Here is a 22,032-nt window from a genome sequence, read left to right as displayed (position 1 = left end):
TCAGGAGGTTATGCGCCCGCAGGTGTGTCTGCTGCTTCTGCTCCGAACCGCATTTAAAATCTCACGCTAGACTTACCTGTTACGCACAGATGAGCGGCTGCCTCTCTTTTAAGGCGATAAAACTGTGAGAGCCAAACCGGCTCTTGTGAATTCTTTTGTTTCCCGCAAGGAAAACGAGATGCACGTGAGTTTTCCTGTCTGCTTTTCCTCAAAGCTGGTTGTGTGTGTTTTTATTTCTTAAGTTCCTTTAAAATGATACTAATACTCCTCCTCCTTTCGATTATAAACTGTGTGTGTTCACATCAGGTGATGTTTTTATTTTTTTGGTCAGAACGTGCACCCTCCAAGTCTGTGCAATAAACAGCAAAGCACACAAGCGCAATTTTTTGTTTGAATATATAATAAATGCAGCCCGATAAGAAGAACACGATAGTTTTTTTTAATGTTTTTTTTTCTTTTTCTTTTTTCTTTTTTAAGGAAAATAAACCCACAGGACCCGTTCATATTTCCACAAAACCGGATTATGATGGATTTAGTGCAGGGGTGGGGATTTACAATGTGCTGTTAATAATTATATGCTTAATTTTCGCTGAATATTAAGCAGCCTCAATGTCACTGAGGGTAAAGAACACATGGGTAACATTTAATACCTTAATGGCTTTAATCTCAGATGTACATCAAACCAGGAGGGGGTGGGGGGTTCTGCAAGTGTATTATTAGATCAGAACAGATCATTGGCACTTAATTTGGAAAACTGGAGCATTTAGATTTTCCTTTATTGGCAGGTTTAGTGTTGGTAAAGAGTGTAAAAGGACAGGTAGAATCAAACACTACTAAATTCATAGTTACATTAGAGTCATGACATCACTTCAGAACATGTGATTTGTCATTTGGCTGAATATACTAAATGAGCTCCTCAGCCTTATATGTACTAATTCTAAACACACTAAGACACATTTCTTGGTTGGGGGTGGGGGGGGGTATGCTGTGGAGAGAGGCCCTAATAACACCTGGAAAGGAGGAGAGCCTCATTATTCAATAAGGGCTAAGGCGTGTCTCCATATGCTGGCCCTCACCAGCCATTAGGCAGTCGCTGCACAAATCTGCAAGAAGGCTGCCTGTGCTTAGAAACACAGTCTTGCTGTTGTTTTTAATAACTCTGGTTTTCCTAAAAAGGGGTGAATCATTCTTACAGTCTAAAAAAAATTGGAGGCAGGGTGTTTTTTTCCCCCGTGTTTCTTTGCTCTCCTTTTTGTGGTGTGATATTAGCATGTTAAAGTTTGTGTTTGACCGCTGGGATTTCCCTCAAAGCCCCTTTGTCGTCTTTTTCTTCCCATTAGCTGTGTTACTTTGAAAAAAAAAAAAAGAACAGGTGACAGTATTCGACGCGGTGGTCTTGATGTGTGTGGTTGATGTCAGCATTGTTTGTCTTTTTGGCACATGAAATAAACACAGTGTGTGTTGTAAATATATATGGAGACATGCTGTAATACAACTCTGCCCCTGTCCCCCTGTTGTTTCTCCCCCGCGGCGTGCCATCCTGCAGACTCGGCCTTACCATGTCCTGGTTGTTGGCCATGTGGATTAGCCTCGGCTTCCTGCTGCTGTGCCAGGCAACTCTCTACCAGACCATCCAACAGCACCATGTGGCCCGGCCTGGTCGCACTGACATTCTCACCCTGGGTACGTGTCCCTCTTTGTCAGATTTCAGCTTCATAGCACCCTGTTACAGTGAAACATGGTGCCCTCTCCATGGGGCAGCAGTTGTCAGCTTTGGCTGTTTAAAAGGCAACAGCGAGACACTGCTGCAGTATGTCAGGATGATTTGCCACGGTACTGTACAAGATGATTCACTGTGCTCGCAGTCATACAAGATAAGCAAAGACAGCTACCTCTAATCATGCATTACCCTAGGTTAATTTAATCAAACCTACCCATATACATTTTTTGCAACCTATTGGAGAAATATGGCTGCTACGCCCCATCTCTGTGTGTAGACCTCAACGAGGACGACATCCTTTCAGCACTCCGAGTTAGCTAGTGGAACGATGATTCACAGTCGCGATGTGGAATTCTTGACTACTGCAGCGTGAATCTTGCTGGCACACTGTTACGAATAGGCCAAGCTGTAGAGAGAAATCCCCATTACTGTGCTGGTAGCCAGGGGAGCTTTGATCACTGCGGCTTAGATAGAAATGACAATTATGTTCCCCTCTTTTGCACTGGAAACATTTGGCAATTAAGCCCGACGCCTTGCTGCACTGTAAGGGCAAAAGGGGAGGTAGACACAGAGGTGGCTCTAATTCACTGATTACGGAGAAGCTTACCAGAATCGCTTATAGTGTATGTAGAACTGTTACACTGGAGGCGAAGGTTTTTAGAGCAAAGCAAGTGCTTTCCTTAAGCTTCTAACAATAAGTGCGACTTCTGTGCTGAACTCTTGTGTGGAGCGGAGCTTTCTGTGGATGCCAAGCGGCTGTTAAACATTGATGCTATCTTCTGCTTGGTTCCCTTTTGTGTGTGTTGCCAGGCAAAAAGACAGTAATTGAAGCACAGCAAGTGGAAAAAAAAATCCAGCATTGAATTCTCTATGCTTGTGTTGAACATTGGTGGCTTTAAGCAGCATGTCAGAGAGCTGGCGTACTTTTTTCTGTGGAACAGCTGACACATGAAAATCCCAGCTATGATAGATAGAAAGTTCTCAAAGTATCCCAGCCCCGTTAATTGGAACAAGACAGTAAGGGATGAGCAATAGAGAGCTCAGAATGAATTTTTTAAAGGCTGCCTTCATTTTCTTTTTTTTTACCCCCCTTTCCTTTCTCCTCCTCCTCCCTTTTTTTTGGGTTTGACTGGTTGGCAAGTCAAGCTTGGTGCCAAAGATGTACAAGGAAGTGCATGGCTCAGTAAATGTCTTTTTTGAATAATGCAGTGATCCCAAAGGGGCTGAGGGGGGGAAAGTAGTGGTTGGCCTCCACACCCTTCCTTGTACATTTAGAAGAGGCATCCAACCACAAGATGGTGATAGGGAAGGGTTTTTCCTGTCAGACAGATCAACTCATGCATTTACTGCACCGAGGAGGGTACAGGGATGTAAATGAAGTCTCGTCTTTAAGGCCATTATGCTGTGGCCTTTCCTCATGGGTGCTGTGGGGATACTGGAGCTGTGTTTAGGGTGCATTTCAGTAGCAAGTTTCAAACACAGAGATGGGTGATTGACCCAGATTTAATTCATGTTACTGGGGTGTTTCTGGTTGGGCCACTCAATTTTGAATAACATCTCTGGGATTCTCACTGAGACGGGTGCAATGAGTAATTTCTAGAAAACTTTAAAACTTAACAAACAGAGACAAATAGACAAGTGCAGAACAATGCACTTATAATCTTAGTCTGCCAGTGTATTATGAAGTTTTACAGTCCTAATCAGCAGACTTCCCAGCAGGCATTGTTCTATCACATCTGACTGCTCACAGAATGCATCCCCTCCAGCTGCTGTTGTCTGACTGGACAATTTACTGTATATCATGTTTTTTGGGGTTTTTTTTTTTAGAGGATTAAGCTGACATCAATCTTACTCATCCGTGAAGTGGCGTTAACCGATCTAACCAGAACTCCTCTCTCAGAATTGAAATGCTATGATGAATATTTGAATTAGAATTGATTTTATAATTTGAGAAGCTCTCTGGTTTCATTGAGGCCAGAACCCTCAGATATAAATAGATATGGCTATGTAGGACGTGGCAAGAAAGAGATGTCTTGCCTTGAAAAATCCATTGGCTTTCACGCTCTGCTGTTTTCCATAAGCAGATGTTTCTGTGTTTCTAAAGAATGATATCATGTGCTGCATGGTCCTACTGCAAGTTAAGTTTCAGTAGAGCTTTCCTCATGAAGCACTGAAACATATTTTGTGAACAGAAGTATAATGTTACATTAGACTAACATGCTTTATGTTTGCTATTAAGTCACAATTTTTAAAAGATACATTTCATTGAGATGATGATGCTGAAATTGGAGGTTGGTACCTTTAAAGAAAACATGCCCTGAAATTACTTTGTGTGGCTCTGTGAATGCAGCTTGGCAGACTGCCTGAGAAACTGAGTGGTACAAAAGCTAACAAACAAAAAACCCACAGCGAAGGGGCTGTGTGGGTATATATATGAGGAGGGGAAGTGAAGGTCATGTTATCTTCCAGCCTGTTGAAGCAGCTAACAGTTTTTGAGAGATCAGCTTCTCTGCCTCCTGCAACAGTAACTCACAGCACACGTTAAAATAAGGCACCACAGATTGGGCGAAGATTTCACATTGCACTTGTTTGTTTATTTATTTCTCCAAACGTTTCAGTGACAAATCGCCATAGACACGGCTGATGCTGCGATTGAGTAACGAGTTGCCCGACTGCTTCGTCACCTGCTCGGGAAGCGCGGCGCCGCACTCTCTCCGGCGAGCCTCCGCTTCACACAGCCTCCCGCGTGTCCTGCTCGTGCGGCTGAAGATTGATGGTGCCCTGATTCTGGGAAGCCAATTCTGGTCTCTCAAGAAATAATCCACTACATTGACAGATGAGCTGAATGTGACATGACACACACAAGCCTGGCTATGCACTCTCCCCACCTGCCAGCACAGTGAGCACAAGTTCTCACTGCCAAGAGTGCTGCTGCACAAACCAGGCCACTCTTGATAAATAGTACTGGTTTTCAGTGTAACCAATTTGCATTTTCATTGTCAGTGCATTTGCTGGCAGAAGTTAATGGAGAATTTGTGCCTCCTAATGATAAAATGAAACACGCTCCCTAATGCGTTGTCTGATAAGAGTTTTGTCATTAAGTTATACTTAGCAGGTGCTCTACCTATTTACCCTTGCTGCATGCATGAAGTCAGCGTACAGTTTATAATATATCAATACCAAGAGGAGCAGTCTTGATATAACAGCACCTTAGCCGCTGCTTTGTTTTATTATTTATTATTATTTAAGAGAGACTTGGATCTAATAGAGCAGGTGCAGCTGTAAAACTAACTAGGCTGTCACACCCTGACAGGATCCGGTTTTATTCTCCAAATTCCTCGTCAGCCGCAGCGTTGCGGTGTATCTGCATTGTTACAGAACTGCACTTGTACTAATTACGTTATCTGGTGTTCGTCAGAGAAAAAAACAATTGGAATATGAAATCAACTGTGAGTGTCAGCTGTAAATGCACTGATTTTAAAAAAAAAAAGTTTATTTATTTTATTTTTTTCATGGACGTGAAACATGTTACATGTAAAAACACAAAAGGGGCTATGATCTAACTGAAAAGGCTGATAAATAATGCAGTGGTGCTGCTGTTATGTTTTTATCCATTGATCTGAAATGGACTGTAAAGTCTAATCCCAGATGATTGGAATGCATTTTAATGAGCTCATTGTTCAATGTGGCATAATGCTCTGTCGCTGTAGAAGTTTTCTTTCAGGTGGAAAATAAAAACCCCTCCACGTAATTACTTTGATTAGCCAAGATGCATCACATGGTCAAGTAAGGGCAACAGCATAACCTTAAGCAGGGATGTTGGTTAAATTAGGCAGCATGTCTCCAGCTCTGAGAACACATCCTGTCAAAACACCACAGAGCTTAACTCTAACTTTATGTAACAGTGAGCTGTATGGAGTTTTCTAGGGAGATAAAAAACAGACAGGATACAGGGTGTTAAACCTAAACTATGAAACGGATTTAGGAAAGCTGCCAGATTGGTAAATGAGGATAGCACTGACATCTGGAAGCTGTACATATACACAGTATGAACTGATTTTTTATTATTTTTTTTACTTCAGAAGATATACGATTTCTCTTGCAGCACTTTGGAACTCTAAGAAATTAACTTCACAGATTTAAGAACCAAACGCACACACAGTTTTTTTTTTTTTTAAACTTGGAACTCATTTCCATAGTTGTCACACTCCTCATTACAATAGCTCGGAGTTAGCGGCGCGAACAGGCGGAGGAACGCACAGTGGCAATCTCGTCACTTTGGTGCTTTTGAACAGCCGATCCATCCGTGCTACCCACAGGAAGGTAGGAGCGCATAGGCTGCGTTCTCGTCATCGAATCAGCTTTATTTGCATCCTCATTAAACGATGGGGACTAATTAGTGTGAGAATTTATGGCAAAAGAAAATTCAATGTAATTACAGTCACTTGAATGGATGATGCCTTAATCTTATTTTTGCAAAGTGGATGAAAAGGATTTTTTTTTTTATCTGCTTGGCAGCGTTGGTGCATTGGTGAACATTGAAATACAACGTAGTACAGTACAAGACACACACACACACACACACACACACACACACACACACACACACACACACACACACACACACACACACACACACACACACATTTAAATCAATAATATGCAAGGTTCTGGTATGACCTCTGAATAAGCTCAGTTTTCTTGTTTGTTAAATTTTATCTGTTATCTTTTTTTTGTAAATGAATATTTAGTCAGTCTGTGTGTGTCTTTTTTAAAAGAAAAGAAAAAGAAAAAAAAGAACCTAAATGTAACTACCGGGTGATGAAAATCATAAATTACATATCACACAAATTCAATTAGAACCATTCGTTTTGCGAACATGACATCTACAAATCCGGCCTTTTGCCAACAAAGGAAGTGAAATCCTATAATCTACCTCCACATGGGATTATAATTGCTTTGAAAATGGCAGGCTTAGGTGGAGAGCTCATCAGCGCTATGTAATCACTCACATTTTATCACACAGCATGCCCTTCAAGGTAATGAAAGCAACCTTTCTAAAAAACTAGGCAATAACTGTCTGATCATTTAGGTGCCGAGCAGCACTCTCTTCACACCAGCCACCCCCACCACCGCCGCTGCCACCACCGACTCTTCATCCTCTTGCTGCCCATTCCCCAGCCCACCCCTCCTTCATCTCCTCGTCTCTATCGGCCCTTCAGACGATTTGTCATGGATCAGATGAGACAATTTGTCATGGATTAGTGCACTTAAATGTCTGTGTGATAGTGGAAGCAGTCACTGGAAAAGCTTAGGAATCCTATTACACTGCGTTTTATGGCCGGCAAGAGGGGAGAAAGGACTGTAGGTTGAACTGGTGCTTTCTATCGCCTGTGCACCATTTCTTGACTTTTTTTTCTCCCCTCCACACATAATCAGATATTCACTTAGAGGTGAGCTTCACTAATGTGTCAAACTGGAAAAGTAGATGAGCTTCTCTGTGTTCTTTCCTGAGTAACCACTTCTAAAATGACCAAATCTCAGGTAACTGTCAAACTTTTTTATTTTTTTGCACAGTACAGTCCCATTGTACAATCTGCCTTACTGATAGATGTGTCACCAGCTGTGACTTTATTGAAAATGCCACTTGCGTCTGTTAATGAATGAATGAATGAAGATTCACTGCTTCATGTGCCCCCTCGACAAACGTAGTCCGATTCACCTGTGACAGTTCTGCCGTGTCATTGGGATTTATTTACTCAGCGAGCGGTCTTTTTCCATCTGAAGCCTTTAACTGCGTGTGCTCGGGAGTATTTTTCACAATCCTGGAGTGATTAGATGGTAGATTAGATCCTGTTCTTTTCTGATGTTAGATAATTGTGACACACTGAGTGAGCAGGTGCTATCGAGCATGGGTGGCTCACTTCACCAATTATTTTTAAGAATGTGAAGAGCATTAAAATAGACAGGTCTCACATCGCCCAGCTGTCTAGCAGCATACCGAGATACACATCTGTGTCTTATTATCCCATGTTTATCTCAGAGTAGTCCAGTTACATGTAGCACATCCATTCTATTTATACAAAGCATATAGTTACTATATCATACATCACTGCCATCTTTATTCATACAGTAGCTACGTGCGGCTTCCCGATTGCCTCCGGGCTCCGAGCCCTTCAGTAGCATCTCACTGAAGTGAAATGGGTTGCTTATGCTAATGGAGCGAAAAGACACAATGCCAGGTAATTGTGATGCAAAAGAGCTACTCCGCCGCATCAGCTAAAACCACTGCAGGGGACAAATGTTACTCATTCAGTGTTTTGTTTGCAGAGGTCTCACTTTGCCCGAGCAACTCATTTATCCAGTGGCAGTCAAATTAGGTTTGTCTTAACCGTGCTACAGGTCTTCTTCTGGTAAGCCATTCCAGTGATTGCTTTGTACATGTCGTTGTCGTCACTGTCCGGCAAATGTGAACAGACAGCAAACAGATCCTAAAGACGAGTTTCATTCTGTCATGATGTCATCATCACTGTTTTAGCAATGAACTTGAAGCTCATGCAAGGGAAAGGGCCATTTTACTGATTCGTCCCACCCCCTCACTTCCCCCTCTGATGGTTTGCAGTGTACACAGATAAAAACATTGCGTCTAGTCTGAAGTAATCAATTCTGTTTTCGTTTTATTGAGCGAGCAGCGGTGAGGGAGTTTACCTTTTGAGTGTCTTAAGTAGTTATACTTAAAAATCTTCCTTTAAAGCACATCATGAAAGGCAATGTGAGAATTATTACACAACTTCTGCAGTTTCTTGGTGCTCAATAAAGATTTGTAGGCTCTTTTATCCTATTTTTCCATTTGACAGCATGCAACTTTATTTTAATATATAAACTCAGTAGACACTTCATTAGGTACACCTAATAAAAGTTGCTGGATCCACTTTTGCCTTCAGAGCTGCTTTAATTCTGTGTGGGATCAATTCAATAAAATGCTGGAAACATGGTCTATTAGGATTTTTGACATGTTAGCATCAAAGAGTTGCTGCAGATTTGTCAGCTGCACATCCATGATATGAATCTCCCATTTCACCAAAGGAGCTCTATTGGATTGAGATCTGGTGACTGTGGATGCCATTTAAGTACAGTGAACTCAATGTCATGTTCAACAAACCAGTTCGAGATGATTTGAGCTTTGTGACACGGTGCTTTATCCTGCTGGACGCAGCCTTTTGAAAATGGGTACAGTGTGGTCATAAAGAGATGGACATGGTCAACAACAAGACTCAGGTAGGCTGTGGCGTTTAAGCGGTGGGGAGTTGGTCCCAAGGGGCTCAACGTGTGTCAAGAAAATAATATCCCCTGTACCATTACACAGTAATGCCAAGAGCACCAGCCTGAACCTTTGATACGAGGATCTCTCGTTTCTTTTTATTTATGCCATAGTCTGACGCTACTATATGAATGTCTCAACAGAAATCAAAAGTCATCAGACCTGGCAACATTTTTCCAGTCTTCTGTCCAATTTTGGTGAGTCAGTGTAAATTGTTACCACAGTTTCTAAACCTAAGTCTGCTGCTGTAGCCCTTCTGCTTCAAGGTCCGATGCTAACTGGGTAAAAAGAAAGGTTGCCAGGTTGTACTTTCTGAGATGCTTTTCTCCGTACATTGGTTCTAAGAAGTGGTTTTTTGAGTTAATCTTGCCTTTCTGTCAGTTCAAAACAGTCTGTTCATTCTCATCTATGGTATGTGTGTATAATATGCATTGCAACTGAAATTTCTAAGTTCTAATAATGCTGTTTCTGCATCAGGAAATGGCTTAACTACTGTATGCTACTTTCTCTGCACCAGTAAACAAACAAACAAACAATGTTTGCTACCAGCTAGTGAATGTAGTGAAGGAATTGCCTGCTAAAAATAAGATATCTTCTTCAGATATTAGAGGAGACCAAAACATAATGAATATTGGACTTCAAGTGGACACAAACACCACTCTGAATGAAACCTATCTTGTTGCCTTTTATATGCACACCTTACTTCTAAACACTCATGCCATATTCATATTTAGACCTTCTGTGTTTCAAAAATTGCTTTCACACTTCTAATAACATGAAATTTCAGTTGCATATTTGTTGCCAGGGAGACTCCATTTTTCAGTCCAGTCCAGTCATTCGAGCCCTGACTATGGGACAAAAATGGATTATGGGGTTTGGAATTATGGAAACAGAAATCTCTTGCTTGAATATGTCCCCACTTGTCAAACAAATGATTGAAAGTCTGTCTAAATTTTCCACTCGGGATGCTCTGTCAGCATTAGCTGAGGTCTATTTGTCTTGTCTGATGTGTCTGGATGAATCTATGCGACTGCTGGGCCGAGGCACCACCGTATTGTCTTATCACAGCTTTATCTGACAGCAGACGCTCTAATAATGGAAGTTAGGTTGAAATGTCACAGCTAACTATTTATCACCGCTGTACAGAGTAAGACACATGAGATGGACACAGCCAAATGCTTGTATAAACAGACAGGAAATCATATTTTAATCTGCTCCAGCCACCATGTTTTAGAGTTTTCTCGCTATTTTGCATCTCGTATTAATATGCCAGTCACTCATACTGTACACAGTAACAATGGTGACAGACTGCTGAAAAAGGAGGAGGAGAATTAGTGTCCATGGGCCCTGTAGTGTATCTTCATTTGCCACAGTATCTGCAGCACATGTCAGGTTCACTGAACATGGCTCAATACCCCAGTGCCTTTTGGCCAGGAGAGCCAGAGAATGAAGGATGAGGTGGCAATTGCATGTGTCTGTCTCTAGCCTAATGACCCAGCGGAGCTGCGCATCTCACTCGCTGCCTCATTCTTTTCTTCTGTGCCCTTTCTCTTTCTCCTGCCCCGGACATCCTGGTTTTATTTATTTGCCTGATCTCTTATTATTCTTATGCACATTAGTCTTATTTGTACAGACGCAGGCTCCCCTATATGTCAGTTTCATTTGAGGTGTTAGTAAAAAACAAAAAAGAAACAAAAAAGCTGTGCTTAGCTCCAATTATCTTAAAATTTGCAGTGTGCGTTTGCAAGGAAATAATATTTAGAACCTCAGGCAACCAGGCAGGCTGTGTAGGATTTTTCTCCTCCTCGTCTCACATCCCAGAGGTTTAAGTGGTTTGAGGAACTGAGCTTTTTCCAACAAAAAGACCTTTTGACCTGCTTTCTGTAAGTTCTGTGAGTTGAGTTTAAATGAGAATTAATGCCTGCTCCGAGGAACTTTTTCAGCCTTCTCCCAAAAGGCATCAACAAAAGTATGAGGTTGCCGTACATGTGTATAAAAGAAGAGTGTTATTGGAACCGAGCTAATAGAACGGAATACCTTTGCATGCTCTCTTTGATCATAACATCTTTTTCCCATCCTTGTGGATTTCAGCCCTCTCCAAGGCATACACCGCGAGGCACACATGCATGCTAAATAAAGAGAGCTGGAACAGTACCGATGCAAAACAGTTTCCCTCACCTCATCTTTTATGATAATACAATTTTTTTTCCCTCCATGTCCTTGTGGAGTCCACATCAAGGCCTGTGAGCTTAAGCTCCTTCGTGAAAGACAAACAAAAACATCAACTGTTATGCTGCAGATGAGTTTTTGTGGGATATTCAAGCTAAGATCGGGTTCAAAGTTATTTCCTTGCTTATATCTACACAGAGGATGCACGTCTGTATTAAGGATTTAGTGCACAAGTATACTGTGCAGGTCAATGTATAGACCTAAGGTTAATGACTAAAACAATGTAGCGGCTGTATTAGATACTCTGGTTTGATGCAGTTAATGCTCTACCCGATTCATGCTGTATACACGATTTCCTTTGACAAGCTAACTGCTGCATTATTTCTCCCAAGTCATTTTGTATTTCAGCCATTTATGTCCCACATTTGTGTATATGTGGGTGACTTGGCAAGAGCATGCAATGAAAATTCTACTCATAGCTGAGCCAATGTGCTCCGCTCTTGTCAAGAAAAAAAAGGGCTTTAGTTTCACTCTCAGCAGATCCAAAGAATCACCGTATCTGTGTAGTGTTTTGCTGAACAGAGAAGGAGAACCTCTGGCTAACATACTGTATTTTACCTTTTAGTGTTACATTCCACCTCTTCCCTCGTCTTACTGGGTACAGCCCTTGCATAGAGCTACGCTCATATCTCAAAACAACTCCCCCTCTTCTCTGGGGTGCAATCAAAGCATCGGTTTTTGATTTAGCTGAATAAAATACAGAAAATGTTTTGTGATACAGTCAGTGGACTGAAAAGAACTTGTCTGGCTTGATGCTACATTTTCCTTTTTTTTTTTTTTTTGCAGAATGCATGTCAGGCAGAGAGCTGGCAGAAAGGGATAAAACTAGCCTATTCAATCACTATCTTAAGCCGTTTTCACACACGAAAGAGAGAATCAAGCCTGGGCTTTGTCCGAAATTGCCCTTTCTCAGATGTAGCACGCAACAGGAGAGTCTCTGTGTCAGATACGTTCATACTGGAAAACCACTGTTTGGTTTAAGCCAAGGGGTAGAGCCTGGGTAGAGCCTGGGTAGAGCGTGAAAGAGGCAGAACCAGGCGGCAACCTCTGGGGCTTAAAAAGGAAGCCATGGCCAGTTGAAAAGCTCCAAAAGCAAGTCGGTCTCCATATGGTTATGTTAAAATGCACAAGTTTAAAGCAGAAATGAAAAGTTTACTCCCCAGTTTAAAAATGCATTTGGTTTCTATTGCTAATTTTGTAGCTTCACATCAATTTAAATAGTGTTAAGGGTTAAATATATGTTTTACTAGGGCTGTGCACACCTGTATTGATATTTTGAGAGTGACACATGCAGCTGTAGCCAGTAGCTGTCTGCTAGATGGCACTCAGCTAATTTCCATCCCTATGCTGGAACCATGTTTGTGACCTTAGTGCCTTTTGAAGCATTTTAATGCAATTATCTAAAAACGATTTTATTGTGCAAATGCAAGTTGTTTAAATCTTGTTTACAGTGTATTTATTCTAAAAAAGTGTAAGTCGTACTAAACCTTTGATAGGCAAACGTGTGGAAGGACCATGAACCTAAGCAACACTTCTGTGCATTATTCTTCCATCTGGCTGTATATTGGATAAGTTCACATCTTGTTCACGTTTCTTTGCATGACTGAGAATAACCTTAGTATGAAACATGGCTTAAGCAGGGGATGCTGCTTTTAACAGTTTGTTGGGGTGGTGATGAGCTGTGCACGTGCTGGCAGCCAGTCACGCCAGACTGTGTCTCTGTGCAGCAGAATGTTGCTATAGTGATGTTATTACAATTTTGGATGTTTCACATGAGAGGGCAGACAGCGTTTTCTTTTCTTTTTTCTAAACTGTTCAGCAAATGAGAAATGTCACCCAAAGCATCAGCGAGGGCAGGATTAAGGGAGTACAAATCCAAAGAGCTATAACTATTTGTTACACTGGCATAATGCAGTTGGTGGTATATACCAAAGGGTAGACGAGTAAATGCTAAAAGTGCGGCGGTAAAGACATACTTAGTGAAGGCAAAGGAAAGGAAATGTGTGAAAGGAAGCCTCCGAAAAAGGAATTAGTTGGTTGAGATGGAAACAGAAAATATATCCGTTCCATTCAGCACCCTTTGACTTGCAACAAGGCTTCACAACCTTGAACCTTCTGTTTGTTAGTGCCCTAGTCTGATGGTATCTAGGTGTTAAGATGTGTGTCATACAGCTTCCAGCTCTATCAAATGCTGTTACCTTTTGTGACTCACAGGAATTTTCAGTGTTATACACCTTTAAAAAAAATAAGAAGAACTTGTTTTCATTGCTATGGTAATCATCAACGCGCAAGCTGTATTTGAATGGGGTTTTTGTGTTTGTTTGTTTTGATTTTTTAAATATGTGAATGTGAGAGTGTCTCTCTGTGTTAGCCCTGTGACCAGCTGATGACATGACATGTACCCTGCTTCTGGCCTGATGATACCTGAGACAGACTCCAGCTGTTCTGTGACCGTGAAATGGATAAGCAGAAGAAGATGGAACTAGGAAATACTAATCCAATGTTCATTATTTATTATGCATCATTATTTTTTTTATTTATTTATTACTCTAAGACAGATGTTGGCTAACATTACCATTCAGGTACAGTCGCATATAACCAGTTAGGTTAGCTTAGGTGTAATCATATCTTGTTTTGCACAGTAAAGTTTGAGAAGTTAGTTTTCCTAGCTTTCTACCCACAGTCCCAGAACTGTGAAAACATTCAGTGTTATTTGTATTTTTTTTATTTTGTGTTTGCTTGCTTTTATATTTTAAATTTAAGATGAATTGCTCTATATGGACAAAAGTATTAATTCATTTAATTTCAGTTTCACTTAATTTATATAGAGTCAAATCACAGCAACAGCATCTCCAGGTGCTTTATATTGTAAGGTAAAGACCGTACAATAATGCAGAGAAAACTACAACAATTAGACATGCGCAATCACTTGGTGACAGTGGGAAGGAAAAATTGTCACGGCTGAGCAGCTGGTGTGTTTGTGGTGTGGACCCAAAAAGCAGACATGGAAGAGAGGAAACTAAGTATTACAAAAAGTGAGCCATTTATTAGGTTGAATACCGAAACAGAAAAACAAGGCAAGGTGAACAAAGGTGAAACTAAACTAAAACCTCAACTGGGATAAGCTAACACTAACATGAAAACTTGAACATGAATCAGAACAGGTACATGCAAAAACTATGGCGAGAGACCTGAACATGAACCGAAGCTTTAAAATAATTAAAATAACTAAGTACATGAATCTTGACAAAACAGACGACCCGACACTGAATGGAGGAAGACTTGAGGGAAATGAGAAGACCTGGGGGAAACAGCTGGCACAAATGAACCTGAACGACACAGCGGAAGTACAACTAGACACACTGAACATGGAACACCAGACCCTTCAAAGTAAAACAGGAAACATAACAGAACGTAGACAAGACAACACAAGCTTGACAATGTTAACACAGAAATGACACATGACAGACTGCACAGGGGACAGGAAAAGACTCATGAGTCAGGAGCTATAGAAGAAACATAAACTAGACTAAAACTCAACTAAGACCCTAACTAAATAACAAAACAAGCACGTAACATTATTGCAATGTAACATATGAAAATCAAAAATACAAAATAAACTCAAAATGCTTTTTAAATTAGCTTTAATCTTTTAATTTTATGCACATTGCATTAAGCAAAAATTAAATTATATGCAACGGTCTTTGACTTGAAGTTGAAATTGTTTAACATTTAAACCTATTTTCTGCGTATTTCAGCATGTAAAATAAAATGTTTTGTGTTTACACTCACTCTTTGTAAACGGATGCAAGTAAAGCACAGCAAAGAATAAATGAAATCAAAGACGAAGAAGAAGAAGTTTTCTTCCCACGCAGAGTTTACTGCGGACGCTAATGCTTTTGTCACTTCTTACGGAATAAAACTTGAAGTAATGTAAGTACTTCCAAGCTTTAAACGCTGCATGGTCGTACTGTCTCCCGAACTCCATATTATCCATTGCTGATCTACACACGTCTGGTGCTGCTACGGACGTCACACACGCCTACACCATTGTCATGTGAGACTCTCACAAACAAAAACACGCAGCATGCTTACGGGAAAGTGTGCTAGTAATCTATGATCCAGTTAATTCTGCAAATAGTTGAACCTATAAAAACATGAAAAATAGTATTTTATTGAGATTCTTTACTAGACACAAATAAAACACTAGGAGGAATAATGGAGAGATTTACACCAAACAAATTCTTCTTTACCAAATTTCCCCTTGTGGGACAATTAAAGGATTATTCTATTCTAAAGAAATAAAATGTAAAGAATTAAAAGAAAATAAATGTATTGATCAATAGAGAAATGTAACAACCTTAATCGTTTAAAGCGGATACACATTTTAAGTTTCTAGCTCCAAAGTGTGTGTGATAAATGTATCACCTACCTGTAGGAAAAACACATGTGGAATTAACTTGAGTCCCACTTCAGCACTGAATCAATGAGGGGAGATTTTGTGGATCTGGAGGAGATGAAAGCTCAACAGTTGAACCTATCAGATGTTATTCAATGACAGCAACGGAAAGTAAGGGGACCTCTTTTAGGGCTGCTCAATTAATCGAATTTTAATCACGATTACGATCTGGGCTTTCAACGATCATTAAAAATGACTGAGCCGATTATTAGCCCCTCCCTCGTTTATCCGCGACACCTTAAAGGCCGGTCCGTGAAAATATTGTCGGGCATAAACCGGTTCGTGGCGCAAAAAAGGTTGGAGACCACTGATTAAGAGGACCCGAGGGAAGCTCAGAAAGCTAAGCAGAAGTTATTTGGAGAGGAGAGTGACTGCCGTTGGTTGAAAAGAGAGGTTAAAAAAAACTTCAGTGGTGTTGCACACTATTTTATATTATTTTTTAAAGTCATTGTTAACCCTTTAAATCCAGTCAGAGCAGCACGCTCAGTTTTGTGTAACTATTTTTAAATCCCGGTAGAACCGGAATCTCGTAAGCTAGCGCAATAATTTGTTTTGCATATGAAACCGGAGGAGTTGTACTTACATCTTATGCCATCAGCTTGTCCTCGGTCACGGTTTCCTTCCACATAAAGCTTTGCAAAAATTGCATAAAAAGCCTTGCAGGAACAAAAACATAATATTCCAGAAACACGCTTTGCCGATCCGATCAGCTGTTCGTAACACTTCCCACAGTGAAACAGACGTCAGCGAGAACTATCACATGTCTGCAATTTCCTGGCCGAAACTGGAAGTGACGTCATTTTCGCGGAAATGTAGTTTTTTACTTGTAGGCCTTAAAAACCTATACTGGTCATGTTTGACTTTTCTGAATAGTTTCTGGGATGCTTAGAACTCAAATTGCACTGCTGGAAATAGTTTATTTTGATGCACCTGCTGTTTTCTTTGCAAATTTGCATCATATGATTGTTTTTTCGTTTTTCCTGCAGTATATAAAAATTTGTGTATCTCCAAAATAAAACTATGAAGCCACTCCAAATAAATTTCCTGTTGTTGTAAACTATTTTTTGCGACTTTTTTGTATTTAAAGTTTTGAGGGATAAACCTCTTAAATTTCTCCAAGTAGAAATATATGTAAAAAACAAAACAAAAACTATTTTCAATTTTTTTGTAGTTTATTGCACTTTTTTGCAATTAATGTAGTTACTATGGACTTAATGCATACATATTATTAAAATATGGGCTATAACAGTTGTATAGCAACTTGAAATGCTCCCACAAATGGCACTACAACATGTAAAAAAATAATATAAGCTCTGGCGGACTTGGTTCTATGGTAGGTCTTAAAGGGTTAAACAAATATCGTCAAATAATCGAGATCTCAATTTCAGTGAAAATAATCGTGATTATCATTTTTGCCATAATCGAGCAGCCCTAACCTCTTTCATTCTTTCTACCCAAAGGTGTACTGTGCTAATGTTAGCGATACTGATGGCATTCACAATGGAATACAAATTTCTAGTTAGGAATCGCAAGCTTTTGTGAACACACCTACAACTTGAATGTGATAGGGAATGATTGCAGGTGCCACAGCTCTCTGCCAGGACTCTTAAACTACATGGGAGAGCTGCAATAAAACCACCTATAGAATCATGTAAGAGCCTTAAAGTAGGAATGTGGCTTTCATGTGTACTCGACATGTGAAAGATAGAAATCAAAATAAGAGGCAGGAGTTGTAGGTTTAATATTGATAACAGTGTGAAACATTTAGGAAGCACACGGGAATGACTCAGTAATTGTGTTAAATTCTTATTGCTACCTAGGCAGAATGCTTTCCCTCATGCTTTGACGTTGGATACAAGAGTGAATTAAAATTCATGGATGTGCGGCTCTTGTTCACGAGTGCCAGCTAGAGGAGGCAACGATGTATTTTAACAGAAAATTCTGACAGTCAATTTCACGTCCCTATCCAAAGATTACACTACCATCGATCATCATTTACCACTTACCTGTTACACGTCATTTGCCACAAGATCCCAGTTGCCATCTTAAATCCGTTTCCTCTGGACATTTGCATGGCTGAACTCACCTCTTTGTGTTCGCCTGTGTTTGTTTGTGAGAGAGAGTGGGATAAGAAAATGAGCTTATGTGTATGCAAAAGAACAAGGTAGGATGCGTCTGGCTGAGCCAGCAAACCAGCTTGCTGTAGCACTCTTGCTGAACCCCAGCCAGACAGATGGCATCCATTTGATCAGGGAGATACTGTAATGGTGGGCCAGGAGCAGCTAAGAGAGGTTGTTATAGGGTCTTCACGAGCAGGCCACACTCCCCATCTGCCAGACAGTGAAGATTTTAACCTTTTTTAAAAGGATTCCTTATTTTGCCCTGCCGCTTCACTGATGGGTTTGCTGAGGAGCCAGATCATTGTTTCAGAGCATATAAATGCATATTCATTTCATATGAACAGACCTGTACACATGGATAGGTGTAGGTGTTTTTAAATGTTTTGTTTTTGCTTTTTCCCATTTAAAGAGAAAATTCACCAGTATAGCCACAGTTGTAATTGCTAAATTACTTTCAAAGAAAGTATGAAGTTTCGTGTCAAAGTAAGATGTCGGCGTTGGGCAGCTTTATAAAGCAAGCTTTCTTTGGCAGTTTACCCACCACTCCACACACACACACACACACACACACACACACACACACACACACCGGAGGTAAGTAATTATTTATAAAAAACAAAACACACTATGCACTTAAAAAGAAATCACATTAATTGCAGCAACTTTTGTTGTTTCTTTCTACGCTGTTATTATGTGATATGAGATGAAAGGCAACATCTTAAGCACACTGTGTCATGATACGTTGTGTGGCAGGCAGGGGAAGGACCCAAGATGCAGATTCACGGACACGGGGATAAACTCAAAAAACACAGCTTTATTGCTGGCCACGGGAAGCAATACAAAATAAACTAAAACTGGGAAAACTAAAGCATGAACTGTACAAGGAACCGAACCACGGGGAGAATTACACACAACATGAGGGAGAACGCGACGCCGAACAGAGGGAGACGCAGACAGAAATACACAGAGGGTAAACGAGGAAAGGTTGAACACACGGGGAACACAGGTGACGCTGATAATCATAACGAGACAGGGCGGGGTGAACTGAACATGACATGTACAGGCGTGAGAGTCACAAAGTAAACAGGAAGTGCACAGAGGTTCAGACAGGAGGAGAGAGAGCACGGGGAAAACAGACATAACGGGCTGGGGAAACATGGAATAAAACATAAGGAGAGACGAGGGCTCAGATACACAGAGGGGCACACAGGGGGTGAGAGTCACAACGGGAAAACACATAAGGAACAACGTAACAGATCAACCCAGGAAGCATGGCCTAAATAAAGAACAAAATACAAAGATACATGAAAACTAAGAATACTGGGCCCACATGGCCCAGGACCATGACACACTGCATTTAATTTTTTATCATAAAAGCTCTAATGCTCTTCTCTTCTCCCAAGGTATTTGTGACAGGGCAGAAATATTTTCGGGATCACATCTGCCCCCGTATCTTGTCACAATTGCAAATTCATTTTTTAAAAGGTTAGACATTAATAGCAAGAATCCCCGCCTCCCCACTCCTTCTCCTCTCACCCGCCTCTCAGAATCAGGATTACACATTTCACCCTGAGCAATAGACAGAAACTAATCCAAGGTCCATGTGAGATTCAAGTCCAGTGGCCGCCATGTGGCTGACAGTTTTGCAAGACCAACTTTTGATATTGGGCGTTTAACAGGCTACAGTAAATATCCAGCTTCAGTTAGGCACTAAGCCCTGCGCAGATGTACCCGCCCACACACTTGCTTATTGCACTACCTGCGTGCTTAAATAAAGGCACAGAACCACAAAAAATTACAAACATATGCTCAAACCATCTACTACCACACATACACACAAAGCCAAAACAGATGTTTCATCGTAATCCCGATGAAAAACTATATTGTGGGACTTTGAGTACTGCAAAATGTTAAATAGCGAGACATGCACTAGGCCTATCACAGTAAGTGTGATAAGTGTCCCATTAAGTTCCCTATGGCCTGCACATTCTCTCTGAATCAGTAGATCCTAAGTGGAGAGATTAATATTTAATACCACTGGCAGAGTGCTACAGACACTTCCTGGATGACTGCATGAAACTTGCAGTAGGTTTGACGGTATCAAACTAACCCTTTGACTTTCATTTTGCAAGAATTTGTTTATTCAAAGCTTGAGATAAATAATAATCAAAATTGCTGCAGTGCTTTGCCAGTTCACGACTGCACACACATTCCAGTACTTATGGTATTCACAATGTCATGTCCGGCGCTAAATACATTTGTGCTCAGGGTGGTACAAAATGAGGCTCCAAATGCAGATGTGAGAAACTAAGTACAAAACTAAAGACAAGCTTCACACACAAAGCTGATCGAGTGAGAAAGATATGTTTGAGACAAACGGCATGATGGCACGGGGAGGAAAGCCAAAAAGCGCAGGTGTGGAGCACATGGTATACACACAGACAGTGTAGAGAGTCTGACAATGACAGAGGGAGACACTGAATCATATATGTTCAGGGGTAATTGGGAAGGAAGATACAAGTGGAAATGATCAAGGAATCGCAGGTGGTAAGGACAACAAGAAAACCTGCACGAGAAGAGCAATTAAAACAGAACTGAGACACAAAGCAGACATGGAGAAAAAAGTGAGCGTTAAAAAACAGGAACCAAAGCTCTAATACAACAATCGGCAACACTTTAGGCCAGTTTCAAAACAAACACTCAACTCAGACATGAATAAAAGTTCAGTAGGGCTGTGCTGATAGGGAATATTACCAATGATGGAAATGTGCATAAAAACAGTTTAAAACATAAATTTTTTTTCTTCAATTAAGTCTTTTTCATTAGGGTAGAAATAGAATAGAAAACCACATGAACATTGTTGGCACTTTTCCACTGGCAGCTTTCCTTTTTTTTTGCAATCTTAATAATTGAAGCAGTATCAAATACACCCTTGGTGTTTAAATATGTGTAACTACTGTTCACTCTGTTTAAATGAAACTGAGACAGGACTGCACTTTTAAGAGCCAGGAGGGAATTTGCTCAGCCTTCATCACACGTATCCAATTCATTAGCAGCTCACACTTTTTTACATGGAGTTTTTTAGATCTGAATTTTACCATCAAGACTTTACCCTTACTAATAAAATACCAAAATGCAATAATGCGGCGCACTGAACCAAAAGATCTGTTGAGTCACTTATGGCCAGTTTTCAAGTCCTTGTGTGTGTGTGTGTGGTTTTTGCTTTTGTTTTGTTTTTGTGTCGAACGTTTGCATTACATTGTTGTGGGGATGCTTGCATTTTGTGTGGTAAACCAAACTCTCTTCTTTTTTGCCGCTCACCCCCATATTTATGCTTAGAGCAGCATGTAACACTTCCATATCAAAAAGGGATTAAAGTGTCAAGCACTTTTCCATTCTTGATTTTTAGATTAAAAGCTGTTCACAGGATGTACACGCCTCTATTAGCGTAACGACTCAAATTTTGTCGAGTGTGCTTTGTCTCCTCTGCAAATAGAAAGCTCCCTGCACAAGCCTTTTATAGCGTAGAGTAGATGTCAGTCAATATACAGCAATAGAAGTCATGTTTTCTGCTGTGAATACAGCCGTAAGCACTGGGCTAGGGAACTGTATGTGTGTTTGAAACAGGAGCGAACGCTGGGCCAGCATTATTCACAGAGTTGCACAAACGATTGGGGAGTGGGGGCTGTCAGCCTGTGTGTTTAGGCCGCCCATTCACACCAGTTTGCTGGTCTAAATCCAATTCATCAGCTCTTAATGGACTGCACAAATTGTCTCTCTAGGATCTTAACTCAAGGAGTGGATGGACTAAGCGGGGCTAGAGTGGAAACATGCGGCGCACAGCACAGGAGCTCAGAGACTGTGCAGCAGATCGTTAACATGTGAGAACATCAAAGTTTGCATGTTTTTATGTCAATTAAAATGTTTTTTCCCTAAAGAAAGAAGGGCACGTCCGTTAGATTTAGGCTTCTAAATCAGATGGGATTCTGGGGAAAGTCTTCAAATCACTCTTATTTGCTAAACAAGTAGCGTTGCTGGTTTAGTATGAGCTTTCATGTTGGTGCCAGAGGTGTGTCTGCATTGTTCTCCACGTCTGATTCTGTGCATTTGGCCCATTTTTGCATTGTTCCAACACTTTGTGAGGAGTCGTACAAATGTGTGCAAATGTGGTATTTGAGAAGCT

At 40.7% G+C, this 22,032-nt stretch overlaps 1 protein-coding gene across 4 annotated transcripts in view; it reads left to right on the top strand.

The window, feature by feature from the left end:
* The first annotated feature begins 1,559 nt into the window (after positions 1–1,559).
* Positions 1,560–22,032, top strand: part of tafa1b (TAFA chemokine like family member 1b) — a 119,304-nt gene continuing 98,831 nt past the window's right edge. For 2 of the 4 annotated variants that reach the window (XM_085353879.1, XM_085353878.1), the window contains exon 1: positions 1,560–1,683. In XM_085353879.1, coding sequence (XP_085210005.1) covers positions 1,560–1,683 — 124 coding nt within the window. Of the gene's footprint in view, positions 1,684–9,184; positions 9,239–22,032 lie in introns of all 4 variants that reach the window. The other 2 variants (XM_085353877.1, XM_085353881.1) reach the window with 2 other exon arrangements.

The sequence above is a fragment of the Diplotaxodon limnothrissa genome, linkage group LG5 (genome assembly GCF_057381915.1).
Source record: "Diplotaxodon limnothrissa isolate DT_005_m linkage group LG5, D_limnothrissa_male_GT1.1, whole genome shotgun sequence".
NCBI lineage: Eukaryota > Metazoa > Chordata > Actinopteri > Cichliformes > Cichlidae > Diplotaxodon > Diplotaxodon limnothrissa.
Note: the sequence above shows the minus strand (reverse complement) of the source record. Positions and strands in the feature narration are given on the sequence as shown.